At 36.4% G+C, this 18815-nt stretch overlaps 1 protein-coding gene across 1 annotated transcript in view; it reads right to left on the minus strand.

The window, feature by feature from the left end:
• Positions 1-2180: 2180 nt before the first annotated feature.
• Positions 2181-18815, minus strand: part of LOC107561248 (exportin-T) — a 19867-nt gene continuing 3232 nt past the window's right edge. The window contains exons 2-25 of the mRNA XM_016245635.1: positions 18521-18671; positions 18243-18325; positions 18101-18157; positions 17087-17156; positions 16764-16982; positions 16498-16682; positions 15638-15806; positions 14218-14454; positions 14093-14131; positions 13520-13582; positions 12389-12513; positions 11079-11223; positions 10846-10965; positions 10594-10688; positions 9703-9772; positions 9378-9616; positions 7197-7482; positions 4872-5061; positions 4676-4792; positions 3760-3875; positions 3632-3679; positions 3436-3504; positions 2374-2430; positions 2181-2262 (exon numbers count right to left, since the gene is read on the minus strand). Coding sequence (XP_016101121.1) covers positions 2236-2262; positions 2374-2430; positions 3436-3504; positions 3632-3679; positions 3760-3875; positions 4676-4792; positions 4872-5061; positions 7197-7482; positions 9378-9616; positions 9703-9772; positions 10594-10688; positions 10846-10965; positions 11079-11223; positions 12389-12513; positions 13520-13582; positions 14093-14131; positions 14218-14454; positions 15638-15806; positions 16498-16682; positions 16764-16982; positions 17087-17156; positions 18101-18157; positions 18243-18325; positions 18521-18610 — 2916 coding nt within the window. The 5' untranslated portion in view covers positions 18611-18671 and the 3' untranslated portion in view covers positions 2181-2235. The remainder of the gene's footprint in view (positions 2263-2373; positions 2431-3435; positions 3505-3631; positions 3680-3759; positions 3876-4675; positions 4793-4871; positions 5062-7196; positions 7483-9377; positions 9617-9702; positions 9773-10593; positions 10689-10845; positions 10966-11078; positions 11224-12388; positions 12514-13519; positions 13583-14092; positions 14132-14217; positions 14455-15637; positions 15807-16497; positions 16683-16763; positions 16983-17086; positions 17157-18100; positions 18158-18242; positions 18326-18520; positions 18672-18815) is intronic.

Consider the following 18815-nt stretch of genomic DNA (forward strand, 5'->3'; position numbering starts at 1 on the left):
TATATATATATTTTTAATCACAAAATGCATTGAATAATTTTATGCTGTTGCATTTAAGTTGTTTGTGACCTAAATATGGAAGAACCTGTTAAGTAGATCAGCCATTTAAAAAAAAAAAAAGCAGCCATTTAGATCAGCCATTTAAAAATGATCAATATGCATGTTTTTAACACATTATCTTCTTGCACATCAGGCTCCTGAATCCTACAAGAACGTCACAGACGTGGTGTAAACGTGCCACGACGCCGGCATCAGTAAAAAGGCCATCAAGCTCAGACCGATCGCTGTGATTAAAGGCTGAAACATCAAGCTGCTGCACGCAAGTTTCTGACCACAGAAGACTCTGCATCTCAAATATTTAGCATGTATGAAGGTGACGTGGCTCAGGCATTATTTGTGTTTCGTGTTGGGTTCAAGGGTGAACGTTTACACCGAGAGCTACTAAAGTGGAATAAAAGCGTTGCATCAGCGCCTCTGCTTGTTCTCCTGAATCTGCACAAGTACATGAACGCAGCCGCTTCAAATAAACCTCCAGCTGGAAATCAGACGGAGATTAGTAAATACTTTATTGGTCATGACAAAAGATCCACAACAGGGAGTGAGAGGGCCTGTCCCAGCATATCAAAAATAAATCAAGTTTACAGTCTACCTTCGTGTCTTTCTCTCCTCTTTTTTGGCATAAACACAGTGGGTCTGTCGAGCAGGACCGGAGCTTAACAGGTCAAATCACAGGACGTCTGAAGCAAAGTCTCATGGGTAATGACAGAGAAACAATCTTTAACAGTCATTCTCATGTTAGAAGTTACATGTCAAAGTGTCTTATGGCAAAGTGCTTCATCCAGCTTGTTTTGGGTTAAGCTTTTTTCCCAATCATGATTAAAGCCAATGTGATGTTGAGACCCAAGAAACGTTTAGGTCCAAACCTTCGATGGGCGCTTCTGTCTGAAGTGGGATCCAGGGCTGAAAGGGTTAATACACGTGCAGCATCTCTAGAAATCCAACACAGATTGTCAATAATGTCAGCCATAACGAAACTGACAAAAGCAGAGAGATATGAACCGAATGTCTCTCTGATGAAAGTTTAAACTTTACACAAAGTACATTTCCAAACAAAAGAATTGCTAGCTGCACAACACTGCAGATCCAAGGATCAAACCACCTCGTAGTATTTTCACAGTTCATAACATTACATTGCATATTTCAAATGGGCTTCAAAGGCATTAAACGACTGAATCTGAGACTGTGATGGAGCAGATAAACGTTTAGTGTTGGGAAACGATACGGGTTACAGTACAGCTTTGATGGGAATATGATATGGAAAATTAGAGGGGACTGCTGATGATTTAGCGGTTCATGAACAATTAAAGTAAAAAAAAAGAAGAAGAAATTTTCCATTCCAGAAAGCAAACAATTTGCCGGGTTGAGCCCACATCAAGAGCACTTCCGTTTGTTAATCTCATCACATCAAACTAAAACCTATGCTTCATTTATGCAAGTAAAAAGAAAAAGAAAAATTAGCAATTAAATATTCTTAAACCGGCCCTTCTTACGCTGAAATTTGAGAAAAATCCAGATTTCTAGCATACAAAAAAAAATAAAACATTTCATTAAATTCATTCTAGAATTTTCTGTAACATGTAAGTTATATTTCCAAACACTTGTATTTCAAATGGAAACTCATTTTCCCTTGAAATCCTGTCCAGGACTGAAGCCCCGCCCACCCTCACAAACCCCACCTACAGTATGGCGTCTCGTCCAATCGCAGACGTCGCCTCTGGTCTGGGTTGCTAAACCTCCATGCACAACTCTGATTGGGCCAAGGTCGGTGTGGGGGCGTGGTCACGTCACATGACAGCCAATCCCCAAGTGACTCCTGTTGGGGGTCCGTGTCCCACAGACAGGATGGTTGTGGTTACGCTTCTTTAAGTGCAAAAGTAGCTCCTATGCTAAGCTCTGTCGTTATGGTGGTCTGTAAGTGGCTCCGCTTGACAGTTCCAGTTCTAAAGTTTGGCCTGCTGGAAAAAAACCTGCACACACACACACACAATAGAAGTGTGTTAAAACGGCCACATAAAACCTAACACTCAATGGTATATGAAGACAACATGAAGGCTACTGAAATACCTTCATGTAGTTTTTCAGAACCTTAACAGTTCTTTAAGTGCAAAAGTAGCTCCTATGCTAAGCTCTGTCGTTATGGTGGTCTGTAAGTGGCTCCGCTTAACAGTTCCAGTTCTAAAGTTTGGCCTGCTGGAAAAAAACCTGCACACACACACACACACACACACACACACAATAGAAGTGTGTTAAAACGGCCACATAAAACCTAACACTCAATGGTATATGAAGACAACATGAAGGCTACTGAAATACCTTCATGTAGTTTTTCAGAACCTTAACATCCGGCTGCTGAAGCACTTGACACAGCTCCTGAGGAGAAAAACAGTTCGATATCAATCAGATACTGACTCGTCATCTACGATACTGCCGTCAGGATCAGTCTGTACTTCCTTTTAGAAGATTCGGCATGCTCAAATAGATACTGGGCCACAGATTTAAGCAAGATGAAAAAAATACTGAATATAGATAAAAATAATTTTTAATGTTTAAATCTGTGATGCCATTGTGTTGTAATGTTTTTAAGGACTACAGTAGGTTAAAAAAAAAAGTCCTATATAGGGCCTTATGAAATTTTAATTTTTCCCAAATTCAATTTTTCTTAAATTCTGTTTTTTTTCTCTCTCTTTTAATTTTTTCCAATTTAATGGATAAACCAAAAAAAATTAACGTTTAACAAAACTTACATTTTTAGGGCTGTATGAAATCACGTTTTAAACAACCTTTTTAATTTTTCTTGATTCCATTTTAATGGATAAATTAAATGTGTGTAATCAAAAATATTGAATGTTTAACAAAAAATATATTTTTAGGGCCGTATAAACTCTTTTCTTCCCGTTTTGGTTTTGTTTCATGAAATTTTATTTATCAAAAAGCATGTCTAATCAATTGAATTCTTAACTTTAATCATTTATTAACATTTATACAGTAATACCCAACGAAATTATTATTAAGAAATTCTGCTGTTTTAATTAATTTAAAAAAAATGTAATACAAATTTATGATAAAAAATGGTGGTAATCAAATGGAGGCATAACACATCATCTTCATTAATCTTTTTCATTTTAACCAAATTAAAATTGAATTCCTTTTATTAAAATTGTTAATCAAGTAACAAAAAAAAGTTAACTATCATCATCACTCTGACAAGTACATTCTACTTTACAATAGAATGTGTCAATTTCCTGAAGTTAAACTGAATGTCTATTTTGACAAGTTTTAGTGAAGACCATTGAATTTGTGTGTATCTGACAATGTTTTAATGAAATGCTTGACTCCTGTCACTGATCCTGATGGAAGCAGGTGTGTCTCGGTTACCTGTGTGATTTCAGGTGAGACCTGCAGTGACGGCAGATACTCCTGTAGAAACTGAATACACTCCAGCCCCTGTGTGAACAGCATTAAAACAGCCTGCAGTTAGATTCATTAACTATTAACTCAAGTCATCCCTAGCGTTAATGTAACTGGTTTCGGGTCTGAATAAGACGATCAGTTGAGGTGATTTCAGACTCACTCTTTTGAGATGAATCATGTGCAGAGTCAGCGTGCACTCGGACAGCGTCTGAAACACAACGGCAAATCATTACAAATCACTGTCAGACATTTAATGAAAGCGGTTTATGAAAGCCTTGACTGACGTACCAGAACAGTCTGGGCATCTGAAAGGTCAAAGGTTGGTTTCAGAGGGGCCATGAAGCATGCTGGGACGATATGCTTATAGATGAAATCCGGAAATCCCACCAAACCGTCTTTTCCACCTGAGAAAGAGAACATGTTAAAAGCAGTGAATTATTATAGACTATTATAGTTATTAAATGTTTTGAATTCCATTTTCATTTGTTCAGTTTTTAACAATTTTATGTACTTTTATCAGTTGTTAGTTTTCTCTTTAAGGATATTATTTAGGTTTAAATTATTTTAATTAAAGCTTTAGTTCAATTTTATTTTTTTATTTTACTTTTCATTTTACAACAATTATAACATAAAAGTCTTGCTGCTGCCTGAAGAATAAACATGTTAAAAGCAGTGTAAATGTAGTGTTATATATTATATTTTTATTAATATTTTGAATTCGCTTTTCATTTTTTAATTTGTTTAATTTTTTATAATTTTGTGTTTTTGTTTTTGGATTATTATTTAGGTTTAATTTAAACTTTTATTTCCAGTCAGTAATTTTATTTCCTTTAGTTGCCAGTTTATTTTAACTTTTCACCTAATATTTATATTATTTCAGTTTTACTTCAGTTAACAAAAATATTTTAATAGTTTTAATAACCACCCTTACTAAAAGCCTAGAAGCATAACATGTTAAAAGTGTTATTTTAGTATTACTTATATACTATTATAGTTTTATTAATATTTTGAATTAGCTTTTATTTTTAGTCCATTTTAATTTTAATTTAATTCTAAGTTTTAATTATTATTTCCAGTTAAATAATTTCAGGTAGTTGTTTTCTAATTTTTATTTAGTTTGCTTTCACCTAATATTGTATTTTATTTCAATTGACAAAAATATTTTGACGTTTTAGTTAACGATAACAACCCATATTAAAAGTACCCCAGAGTTCCACCAGTCTGGACAGGATAATGAAGCAGGTTTTCTGGGCGACGGGGTCTGGGAAATCCACAGCTCCCTGGATGATGGTGAACAGCACACGCTCGATATTCTCAGCTCCTGTCAAACAGCAGCATAAAGTCAGTTCATCTTTTTCAGGCACAGGTTTGCTTTCTTTCTGAACAGGACAGCGCCTCACCCTGACTGGCCATGACCTCGTTTATGCCACTGCTGGCGATGGTCTGAATGAAACTGAAGTAGCTTCTTCTCAACATCTGCTTCTCTAAAGCAGCCGTCTGGTCGTTCTCCTCCGCTGGACGAGACAACACCTCGAATATGGCCATCACTAGAGGCATGAAGATCTCCTGGAGGAAAGGAGACACCTGGTTCTGGGAGAGATGGAGAGTCCATAGGAATTATTCAGGGTTCCTACCCATTTTCCATTTTAAAATGTCATACTTTCCCATACTCAAACCTTCCAAACCTCTCAGTAGATTTTAAGACCCTATTTAACATAAATGGTTCAGAGCATTATTTTCAGCTTTATATTTGGTATATGTGACCCTGGACCACAAAACCAGTCATAAGGGTAAATCTTTCGAAATTGAGATATATACACATCATCTGAAAGCTTTGATGTATGGTTTTGTTAGGATCGGACAATATTTGGCTGAGATACAACTATTAGAAAATCTGGAATCTGAGGGTGCAAAAAAATCTAAATATTGAGAAAATCGTCTTTAAAGTTGTTCAAATGAAGTTCTTAGCAATGCATATTACTAATCAAAAATGAAGTTTTGATATATTTACGGTAGGAAATTTGCAAAATATCTTCATGGAACATGATCTTTACTCAATATCCTAATGATTTTTGGCATAAAAGAGAAATGTATAATTGTGACCCATACAATGTATTGTTGGCTATTGCTACAAATATCCCCCAGCGACTCAACACTGCTTTTGTGCTCCAGGGTCACATATGGTACAGTCATCTGTAAATATTATTTTCTCAGGGGTTTTTTCATTGATTTTCTCGAAGTGACAACCTGCAAAATAAAAAATACAGACTTTTACATGCACACAAGAAACTTTTTTGTGCCCTCGAGAAACTATTCACATGCGCATGGGAATTTTTTGCATGCTTATGCATTACAATTTCTAGTTTTATATAACCCATTTCCTTTGTGCATGACTATGAATAAAATGAGAATGGATGCACATGAATTAACAGATCTACTTGCTCAAAATTTGGCTTTTCTTACTGTATTACCTCTAATATCAAGGCACAATGTCCAATTTAACACAACCTCTGTGGCGGCGCAGAAACCATGCAACAAAATGGGCTGATGACAAAATTTGCCAAGTTCAAGGGTCTATAATAAAAGACTGGTACTGTGAAAAGTGTTTAAAATTTGGCTTTCATTAGGGCAGTATGCAATATTTCAAGGCCTTAGGTCTCTTTATTGCATACTTTGTGGAGGCCAAGACACCACACCGCGAAATGGGCTGATGCCACAACAGGTGGCTCAGTGTGTATTGTCCTATATGCTACGTTTAACGGTTTCTCGTGCGCACATGAAAGTCTGCATACGTTTTATTTTTGCAAAGGTCCTTGAGGCTATGTAATACGGTGCTAAGAATATTGTAAGAAGAAACCCAAAATGCTTATAACATGCATTCTGCATAATCAAAAAGTGCATATTTGACAATCACTAAATAATCACTAAACAGCTGCCATGAAATCTCACTTCTTGTACAATAAATTTATTTTCATTAATTTCTTAATTTTCTATTATAAAAAATAATTAATTTTTAAAACTAAAAATCGTGGATAAATTTTTTAGTTATATCACCCAGCCCTAATTACAACATCAACCATAATATTTATGGTTGTCTTGATTTCTTCATACGAAATGGGCTGATGCCACAACAGGTGGCTCAGTGTGTATTGTCCTATATGCTAAGTTTAACGGTTTCTCGTGCGCACATGAAAGTCTGCATACGTTTTATTTTTGCAAAGGTCCTTGAGGCTATGTAATACGGTGCTAAGAATATTGTAAGAAGAAACCCAAAATGCTTATAACATGCATTCTGCATAATCAAAAAGTGCATATTTGACAATCACTAAAATAATCACTAAACAGCTGCCATGAAATCTCACTGCTTGTACAATAAATTTATTTTCATTAATTTCTTTATCTATTATAAAAATTAATTTTTAAAACTAAAAATCGTGGATAAATTTTTTAGTTATATCACCCAGCCCTAATTACAACATCAACCATAATATTTATGGTTGTCTTGATTTCTTCATTTTCAAACGCTGAACCATCTAACTCTTGAAGGAAAGCCACAGGAAGGCCTTAAACTTCTCTTTTGTTGATACGCACTAAGCATTACAGATTTTGCATTTCCAAATGCACGTTTAACTGACTCAAACTTGGACCAGATGTACAGACTTAGTTTGTGTGGAGCAGCATTTACTGTAAACTGGTTTATTCTGATTAATCGTGCAGCCCTGTACCTTAAACTTGGCGGTAATCTGACTGATGAGCGGGATGAACTCCTGCAGGTCTCTGGGCTCGCAGTCCTTCAGCATGTGCTGCGACGCGGCTGGAATGAAGGGCAGCACCTCCTCCTCCAGACAGATGATCATGCGGTGGAGAAAGGAGCGCACAGCGCTGCGCAGCGGCCCTCGCTGGACGGGACAGCTGATTGCCGGAAGGAAGGTCTGCAGGCAGTCCAGATACACTTCAGAGCAGCCGCACTGCTTCACCGTCTGTTTGTTACTGAACGCCTTGCTGGTGCGACTGAGGAAGAGGAACAAATCACCATGCAATGATTAGAATTTCTTCATTTGGTCAAGCTTTCTTAAGTTGCACCCACTCATGTCATGACTTGTGAGTCATGACTTTTGACAACCAGTGTTGTCGTGTTGTCAAAAGACCCGGTACTTTTTTTTTTTTTTTTTTAAGTACCGGTGCTACCGAATACCCAGTCAACACGGTTCTTGATGCACTATCCGAAAGGTGCGCAGATGCGCTCTCTTCATAAAAGCACAGAGACGTGGCGACATCAAAATGAGGAAACACATCAAACTAACAAAACACTAAAGACAGACACCCAGATCACAAATAGATTTTCCAAAAGGCTTTGACTTCGTTGAATAAACATGAGCACTGCACGTGTCAAAGTCGAAACCCTGTGTGGGTGTTTTTATATCACTGTATTTCTGAAGGAAACCGACTTGTCTTCAGAAAATTATGGATGTCATTTTCACTTCATCTTGCATGTAATGCCTGAGCAGCGTTTGTGAGCGCAGCGCTTATTTGATTGCAGCCGTTATCGGGGAAACCTCTATATCTCCCGCTTTACAAGCGCCTCCTGCTGGCAGAGAATGAATTTGCATATATATGCCGCCACCAATGAGCATTAGAATGAAGTTTCTTTATTAACTATTTAATGCACCTATAACTTTTATAAGGGTAAAAAAAACAGGAGGACATGATGATATTTACTATTTTTACCCACCAGAGGTTTTTAAATGAATTGTGAATCTAAAATATGCGTGTTAGAGAATGTACAAATGGTTAACATTGTTTGTGTCATATCAGACAGAAAAGCAGTTCTGGGCTTTTATTCATTTATTTTTTAGCTAATTTAGTTAGTTGTTATTCTTGGCTGAATAACTCTAGAAGGGTTTCAAAAGCCCTTTAAAATTAAATACGTACACAGTTTGGATTAAATGAAAGTAGTGTCAAATTTTTTAATTAGCATGTTTTTGTGTTTTCATTTGGTACCGAAATTGGTACCGAGAACCGTGGATTTTCACTGGTATTAGTACCGAATACTGACATTTTGGTACCGTGACAACACTACAGTGTTGTTTTACTATTATTGAGATACCATTTTAATTTTATTTAGGTATTTTCTGCTTTTTTAGTTAATTGTAGTTAAAGTTTTACAAATTTTGTTACGTTTTGTCATTTTTATTAGTTATTATTGTTTTTAAATATATGTCTATATAGTTCATTAATCCTTTCCAGTTTTAGGTTATAGTTATTTTAATAAATCAAGTTAAACTTAATGAAACTGAGAAATGTTGCCTCGGAAATTAGGCTAGGGGAAAGAAAACATCTAAAATACACCGTTATGTGCTTATTTTATTTACTTTTTCTATTTGCGTTTATAGATTTCAGAAAGAATAAATAACTTTAAAAGCCACAAGTTTCCTCTACACTTACATACACCAAACTTAACAGTTTTACTCCTATCTACACGCTGAAAGGTTTTATAGAACAATTCATCCATACATCATTCATCTGATTTAACATTTAAAAACAATTTCTGGCTGTTGACTGTTTTTTCTGATCTATGAAGTGATTAAAAAATACAAAACCTCCTCTGTAAAGAAAAAAAACTAATGTCAACAAAATTAAACAAATTTTAAACCTTGATTTTTCCAATGTTCCTATGCATTCAGTACTTCTGGAAATACATGAAAATTAGTGTATTAATTGGGGTCTTGTTTGCATATTTAAATATAACATTTGTAATACAAACAACTGACAATGCACTATGATTAATTAACTAGGTTAAAATATTTAGCCTATTAAACTTGTGGTTTGTCACTTTAAAAGCTTGATTCAAGTCAGTTCAACACAACATCTATTTAATCTTCACGTTGTCAGCGTTGTGTGTTTACCTGGCGAATCCCACAGCGTGATTTAGACAATCAGCCAGCACCGCCTGTCTCTCTTCATTGGCCTCCTGCGGCAGTTTTGCGAGCAGCATGCGAAACGCCTCCATCAGCGGCGTCAGGAGACTGCGCATCAGAGCCTGCTTTCGCTCGGCCGGACTCTCTCCGTTCACGATCAACACACCGGCCGTCTCAAACATGAACAGCTGATCGTCACTGCTCAGCAGCACCGGAAAGCCATTCTCCTGGACACACGAAGAGAGAGGAGCGATCACGCAGCTGTTTAGGGCTGATTTACATACTACTTCATATGAGTTTTATGAGCTGTTACCGGTGGAGCGAGCTCTAACAGGTCCTGTATTCTGCTGAGTATGTCCTCGATGAATGCATTCATGTGTTTACTGTGAAAATAAACAAGAAAACCGCATTATTATCAGTGCATGAACTGATAAAATGCATACTGTAAATATATAATAATATATTACAATATTTGTAATGTATAATGCCAGGTTTATTAGACAAGCTAGAGAAGAGTAGAAATGCATAAAAAAAAAAAGATATAAAAACTATTATAAATAATTGAAAGTTTTTTTTAATATATATATTTAATAGACCTAAACTGCAAGCTATCAGATTATTTGTATTCATTTATTGACAATTGCAGATAAACAAATTATAAAAAATAGTAAAATATCTGATAATTAATAACTGTTCAATATGATAAAAATTAACATGATAAAAAAAATTACTTAAACTAAAATGTTTTTTAATGTTCTGTAATTGTTAATAAATTAATAAAAACTATTTGATAACTTGCAGTTCAGGTCTATTAAATGTTAAAAGTGAGGGTTTCAATTGTACCGTAATGTTAATGTTAAATGGCTATAATTACTCATTCTCAGAAAAAGAATAAAAAACATTTAATAGAGGCATTAGTATTCATGCATAGTACTTATTAAAATGATTGCTATTAAACAAATATTTAAAATGGACTGTTTTGTTGTTACTAAATAAATTGAGATCTAATTTTAACAAATTTTTATGTTAGTTGTGATTAATTTACAGAAAAATGCATAATTTTCTGTATGTTTAACTGACTGACAGCTCAAAAAATAATGAATAAGTGGCATATAAAAACAAATAGAGAAATTGCTAATAGGCTAATATAAATGGACCCTTTCACCTAGTGTGTGTGCATGTATATAGCTGTAGAGTAACTCACTACAGGGTTTTGATGAAGCGCGAGAACAGATAAGCCACTCGACTGCGCACCTTTGGACTGCTGTGCCTCAGACCACGATGGTCTAAAAACGCCATCTAAAGCAAACAAAAACACAGCTTTTATGGGTCAAACTAAATCTGACTGCATCATTCTCACATCTCAAAAGTGTTTAAACTATGAGTGACACAAAACCAATCTCGCTGCAGGGTAACTGAGTGAAATTAGTCAAAGGAACAGGCTTCGAACACTCACCAAAACACTAGGAATGTGCTGCGGCTCGACGAGGAAGAACTTATCATAACGGACGACGGTCTCGAAGAACTCCAGAGTCACTGAGGAATGCTGATACTCGCTCACGCCACAGATGATCAGCTACACAAACACATACACAACATCACGTTATTTTGTGCAGCCAGAGACTGATTTGTTCAAGCTGTCTTTTCATTCAGAAAGCTTTAGAGAGAAACGACAAATGTTATTCTCACAGTTCTCATCATGGACTGCAGCGTGCTGGTTTTCGTGGTGTCTCCTGAGAAATGCGCTCCGTGAGACGCAGGGAGAGCTTCACCCAGCATATACAGCAGCCTGATGGCCATCTCCACCTCCATGAACTGCACCGTCTGCCAGTTCCTGCGCACACACAGAAATCAGTGATAACATGTCTTTAGATGGGCTTTCAAGTTCATGATTTTTTAAAGGGGTCATATGATGCGATTTCAAGTTTTCCTTTCTCTTTGGAGTGTTACAAGCTGTTCGTGCATAGATAAGATCACTAAAGTTGCAAAGACTAAAGTCTCAAACCCAAAGAGATATTCTTTATAAAAGTTAAGACTCGTCTACGCCCTCCTAAAACGTCTCGTTTAAACACGTCACTATGTGGGAAGGATTTGCATAACACCGGCCAAATGTTCATGCAAAGAAAGGTGGTGTAACTTTGATTCTCAAAGTGGTTAAGTTGTATTTACAACACTGTTCCAGAACAGTTCAAACCAAATATTCAGATGTGTGCAACGCATTTTACGGAGGACGAGGACTGTTTCCTGGTAAAGTAGACTACAATGCCAGTGTTCTGACTCACAGACGGTAAGTACGCTTTCATATTTAAAGGATTTGCCACTGATGATTCAAACGCGAGTTTTTTGGGCAGTGTAGAGTAGCGCTTGTTGTTTGTCATTTCTCCGATCACAAATGCAGACATGGTTTTATATATATATAAAGATAGTATAAGTCATTATAATCAGTAATTATGTCCCCACTGGATGCAACACATGCCTCGTTTATAATGGGTTTTAATGTTTTTGTCTCGTCACTCCGGCCGGACAGGGCAGCACAGTATGGTAAGGGGTGTAACATTTCCGTCACACGCTTGAGGTATTCGGCCAATCACAACGCACTGGATAGCTGGCCAATCAGAGCACACCTCGCTTTTCAGACCGATGAGCTTTGTAAAAATCGACGCGTTTTGGAAAGGCGGGGCATAGAGGAGAAACAATAATGCACAGTATGTGGAAAATAATGTGTTTTTTTCATCTTAAACTGCATAAACAGTTTAAGAAAAAAAAAAAAACAATACACAAAATAATGTTCTTTTTTAGCAACGTCATATGACCCCTTTAAATATGGGTCACACAAGCTCAGGTTTGTGATATCATAACCTTGAAGACATCTGAAAACAGACAAATCAGATTTGTGGAGTCTACGAGTGCTTAACACTAGAGCGTCTCATCTCAGAAGAACAAGGAAAACACTATTTTCTGTGATATTTCCCAGCGTGCTGTGCAGGTTTGTGTCTTACTGCATGGTGGCATTGAAGACTCTGTGCACGGCTTCCAGCAGAAGCTCAGGAGAGACTTGAGCCAGTCGGTCCAGCAACATCTTTAACTGTTTCCTGTATTCGACAAACATGGCCTCATCCTCGCCCTGAGAGAAACAAACACTGTATTTTATATCAGGGCTGAACAATTTATCATAAAACCAAAATCACAATATGGCTTAGTGCGATTGTAAAATTAAACAGATGTGTTGTGAGTTTCAGAAGTCGCTTTAACATGAATTTGGGAATGCAATAAGCGCCACCCATCTTCCCATACTTTAAATGAGAAGTTCAAATTAACAAAAGAGAGAAAAAAAACTTCCTGCAGTTTGTCAAACTTTTTATTTCAGTAAATAATTAAAGCATTTTATATGATATTTGATATTGATAGTTCCATATCAACATTAAAGGCTATATTCATGGCAAATTCAAAAGAAACAATTTTAAATAGTCTAAATAACAATAATAATCAAATGAATTGCACGTTATAAAAAAAATAATTATTAGCAATCTTTCAATTTGATAAAGATTGTGATATTTTGGCAGGATAAACCATTGAAAAAAAAAGATAAGTTTATGTAATTTCTGAGTAAAAACATTACCTAATATAATTTAAAGCAGGACACTAATAAAAAGCTGTACAGTCCAGAAAGACTTAAAGACTTCACATAAACAAATCACATAGACGTTCAGTTCAGTTCTGCTCATTCCTTTCATCAAAATAAAAGTTAACGGTTTAAGATTAAGACGGACATAAATGTTTAATTTTTATTATAATTAAATATAATAATTAATTAAACATAATATAATTAAATAATATAATTTTACAGTATTTTTTATTATTATTTTTCTTAAATAGTTTTTTTTTACAGTGAAATGTTACAATTGTAACATTTCTTATTTTGTTATTTAGTAAGAATTTTAATTGTTTATATATCACTATGGCTCTAACATAATAATAATTGTAATAATAACAACAACATCATCATCATCATTTTGGCAATTATTACAGTTAAACTGTAAACACTTTGCTGGCACAAACAAACACTGTACATTTATATTGCCAAAGCACTAACAAAAAAACAAACAAAACACCACACTTTCCACACTGACCTCATTTTCAAAGTTATACTCGTCATCGTACTTGAGTTTGTTCATCACAGCCAGCATGATCGCCTGTTAGCAAGACAACAACAATCATAAACAACAGCATTAATTTACACTCATGCAGCTGAGATATGTGACCCTGGAGCACAAAAGCAGTGTTAAGTCGCTGGGGGATATTTGTAGCAATAGCCAACAATACATTGTATGGGTCACAATTATACATTTCTCTTTTATGACAAAAATCCTTAGGATATTAAGTAAAGATAATTTTCCATGAAAATATTTTGTAAATTTCCTACTGTGAATATATCAAAGCTTATTTTTTGATTAGTAATATGCATTGCTAAGAACTTCATTTGGACAACTTTAAAGACGATTTTCTCAATACTTGCACCCTCAGATTCCAGATTTTCAAATAGTTGTATCTCAGCCAAATATCCTATCCTAACAAACCATACATCAATGGAAAGCTTATTTATTCAGCTTTCAGATGATGTATAAATCTCTATTTCGAAAAATTGACCCTTATGACTGGTTTTGTGCTCCAGGGTCACATATGAGCCTGTGATGCTGTCGTACCTCCACGTTTGTTTTCTGCTGCTCATTGAGAGCTGGAAGCTGAAAAACACAAACACAGCAGGTTGAAGATGAGAATCATGGGTAGATCATCTGTCAGTCTCAAAATGAGGGTTTTGCATGTGTACCTGTTTGAGAACATGCAGGTAGTCATAACAGAAGCCCACGATGTTGGCTGAAATATCGTCATCTTCATGAATTAGCAGCTGCAGCATCAGGGGAACCTTCCCCTCCACAGCGCGCAACGTTTCCGCCGAAACCTTGACGTCGCCCATCTTACTGAGTTTAGTCCAGCTCAGCACCAGAGACTGACCCATCCCGTTAACCAACCGAGAGAACTTAGCCAGAAAATCCACATCCTCCTCCTGATGGACGTGACAGATGAGAAATCAGTCTTCAGTCTGATTAACATGCAACTTGAGATGTAGCAAAATCGATATCACGATACGGCTTAGTGCGATTGTAATTTAACAAATATATGGGCAACTATATGGGGTTTCAAAGTGAAAAGCGCCACTCCCGGCAACCTGCAAAAAATAAAAGCTTGATGGTTTAACATTTGAAAAATAAATAAATAAATAAAATTATATTTTTAAATATCTATTTAAGGTGTAAATATTAATGTGATTTTATAATTGTGTGATTTGTGCTTTTTCTATTTAGTACTGGGGGTGGCGCTGTTGAGCGTGTATACGGGAACCAGGTAGGAAGTTATTTAAGAAAGTGTGATTGCGTCTCTCGCTCTCTAGCCTTGGTTGGCACACAAGATGCAATGACGATGTAAGTGTCATTGCATTTTGTTTCTAATTGTTTAAGCAACTTAATTATATATGGTTTATAAACATTATTTTAAACATTATGCAATTTTTTCAAAGATAGTCGTGTTATTTTATTGCTTTGAGGGAACGTGCATTAGTCATATTTTGCGCGATGCACCCTCTTGTGGCCTCAGGAGAGAAGCCAAACGCTTTTTTCCCCAACTAAAATTATTCCTTTCAAATTCTAATATCATTTGAATATTGATAATATTTAAGTACAAAATTCGAATTTAGTTTTTCAGCCATTTTGACAGCCTTGTTGCAAAGTCATTTTTCCAGATTTAAAAAAATACTTACTATTATTTTCTACGCAAATACAATCCCCAACAAATTCATCCCACTCTTTCTAGAATTATTCATTCTTAAATTAAAATACTCAAGTGATTAGGTGAACATTTCGGACATATATAGTTTTCATAGGCCAAATTGCCACTGTTTTTGACCAATTTAGTACAACTACAAAAGTAAGAATATCATTTTAATATTGTACTGTAAAAGTAATTTTTTTTAAAGCCATGCCAGTTTCTGTGGCTATATTCATGGCGAGAGTCAGGGTTAATTTTTCAAAGGTAAAACTAAATAAGATGTTCAAGTTTCAAAAACCCTAAGACTAAATTGGATTTACTTGGTTAAAAACCTTTTTAAATGCATCAACAGAATAAAACTAGTTCCTGAAAGGGGTTGATGAACCCCGATGAACACTTTCCAGAACTATTATGTATTCACACACCTGCTCGATACTGAAGAACCCTGCGGACTGCAGCACCTGACACAGAGACTCCACCAGCTTGGTTTTGTCAACAGGATCCATGCCCTTATTGACGATCTCAAACAGACAATCGCACGCCTCCTCACGCAGTTCCTCCATGGACATGTGGCTGAGCAACAGATTCACAAACCTACACAAACACACAGCTGTCACATAAACAGACAGGAAGCTCAAGGAAGGTCAATTGAGTCAGTCTGACGATATATTTGTGCGAGTCACATATGTGACCCTGGAACACAAAACCAGTCATCTGAAAGCTGAATAAATTAGTATAGGACAATATTTGGCCGAGATACAACTATTTGAAAATCTGGAATCTGAGGGTGCAAAAAAAAATCTAAATATTGAGAAAATCGCCTTTAAAGTTGTCCTTAGCAATGTAGTCCCTTGTGCTCCAGGGTCACATATCTGAAAGCTGAATGAATAAGCTTTCCATTGATTAATGGTTTGTTAGGATAGGACAATATTTGGCTGAGATGCATCTATTTGAAAAGCTGGAATGCGAGTGTGCAAATTTTTTTTTCAAATAAATCAAACCATTGAGAAAATTACCTTTAAAGTTGTCCAAATGAAGTTCTTAGCAATGCATATTACTAATCAAAAATTTAGTTGATATATTTACGGTAGGAAATTTGCAAAATATCTTCATGGAACATGATCTTTACTTAATATCCTAATGATTTTTGGCATAAAAGAAAAATGTATAATTTTGACCCATACAATGTATTGTTGGCTATTGCTACAAATATCCCCCAGCGACTTAACACTGCTTTTGTGCTCCAGGGTCACATATGTATGACCTTCATCAGAGCTGCTCTGACCTGTCATTGGCGATGAGGTTGAGGTCGATCCAGGACACGTATGCGCCCACCACCTCCAGACACTGGCAGGTCAGCTCACTGTGGGTGTGCTGGTATGTCTGAAGGATCTGGAACCAGGACTCGACCAGCGCCGGGATGCACCGCTCACGCATGCTGTCCTTAATCAGAGTGTTTCTGCGTGTCTCCTGAGGTAGGACAGAGAGAGACGTTTTAATGTCATTACGGGAGCAGAAAACAGATTTCTCCTTGAGTTGGGCCGGTTTTACCTCAGGACTGTGCAGGATATCCCGATCAACCACCTCAGCATCGATAGCCATCAGCGTGCGCAGGTAAATGTCCACACCGTTCGGATTCAGTCCCACCAGACTGAGGATGTCAAAGAAGAACTTGGGCCATAACGTCAGATACTCCATCACAAACGTCAGGGCCAAAACCTGCGCCACCTTATTCCTGATGAAGGGCTTTTCTGGATGCACGTTCATCAACTAAACACAAATGCAAATACATGAAAGGAAATCATATTTCAAATGATTCAGCTGGATTTTTCATCATTCACATGAATATCAATGGAACGGTGAACAATACTAACCTGAGCCTGCAACCATTTCATCAGGGTCTCTCGGATCAGCTGCTGTTGAGCTGCAGTGAGCGACCCGTGTCTGCAAAACACAGCATTTATACAATTTTAAAAACTGCATGAAACTATCCACCTTATTTTTCAAAGCTTCTTTTCTATGCTTATCAAGCAGCATAACAGACTGGTATGGTACAGCTAAAATAAAGTAAATTATATCAGAAAACAAATTCAAGTTACAAATGGCCTCACCTGCTTTCATGTTAAACATAAGGTGGATACATTGACATTATAGGGGTGTTTTAATTTAAAAAAAAAAAAACCAAACCAAAATCAGACCATGAGTTATCAATTTTAGAGACAAGTCTAATTAGTTATGCAATTAATTCTACATTAATTAGCTAATGTTTAGTATGTGACTGAAACAGTCTCCCTCTAAATACACATCCTTCTCTTTGTTTTCTAGGTTTAAAGTCAGCTTGAAATTAAAATGCACCTTATATACAGTGGGTACGGAAAGTATTCAGACCCCCTTAAATTTTTCACTCTCGGTTATATTGCAGCCATTTGCTAAAATCATTTAAGTAAATTTTTTTTCCTCAATGTACACACAGCACCCCATATTGACAGAAAAACACAGAATTGTTGACATTTTTGCAGATTTATTAAAAAAGAAAAACTGAAATATCACATGGTCCTAAGTATTCAGACCCTTTGCTCAGTATTTAGTAGAAGCACCCTTTGGATCTAATACAGCCATGAGTCTTTTTGGGAAAGAGGCAACAAGTTTTTCACACCTGGATTTGGGAATCCTCTGCCATTCCTTGTGAACAATTCATCTGTGCATGTTAAGTTTTTTTGGACCTTGTAATGTTTAATCAAAATATCGAACATAAAATATAAACATTCATACATCTGGCAGACGCTTTTATCCAAAGCGACTTGCGTTGCATTCAAGGTATACATTTTATCAGTTAATGCACATTTTCAATTTTCAGAGTTTATATGAATACAAAGATTCAGTGATACCTGAATTTGATCTGATGCTCCAAGACTTGAAAGCAGAAGAACTTTACATGATCGTCACTGACAGAGAAACACAAACGCATCGCATTAATCAATGTTATTACGTGAAATACTGTAGCATCCTGCAGTATGCAGTACATCTTACCTGTAAACCCCTTTAGCCAGGGCTTGAGCGCACACCTCCCATCCATCCAGAGACTCTTTCAACTGCTCAAAATATGCCAGCGCCTAAAAAAAACACACAGTGAGTATGAGTATAGACTGTGTTTTATAATTACGATGCACTCAGAGTATTAGTTATGCAAAATATGTAAACAAATGTGCCAGGGACCGAATCTGAATTCTGCAGACATTTGTGAGTAAATGAATGATTTAAGTGTGTATGTGTTTACTGAAAGATCTGCTGTAGTGTTTTGCGCTCACCCTCTGCCTGTAGCAGGCATCAGCATTGGGGTTCAGTCCCATGAGGGCCTGCTCGTCCATGATGGCAGGTAACGCCGACTCGCAGGCCATACGTGGGTTAGCTGCTGTCCTCGATCAGTTTATCCCAAATCTCCAAACAGGACACACACATCTGAGAGAGACACAGGCATCCACATAAACATGAGTCAGGCTTTAATATCTCACAGTACACACAATAACATAATGTAAAAAAAGTCTTGCAAAAGAAAAAAAGTGCTTGACTGATAATTGGTATACTGATAAACTAGAGAGCAGG

This window comes from Sinocyclocheilus grahami, unplaced genomic scaffold (assembly GCF_001515645.1).
Source record: "Sinocyclocheilus grahami isolate Dianchi unplaced genomic scaffold, SAMN03320097.WGS_v1.1 scaffold761.1, whole genome shotgun sequence".
NCBI classification, from domain to species: Eukaryota; Metazoa; Chordata; class Actinopteri; order Cypriniformes; family Cyprinidae; genus Sinocyclocheilus; species Sinocyclocheilus grahami.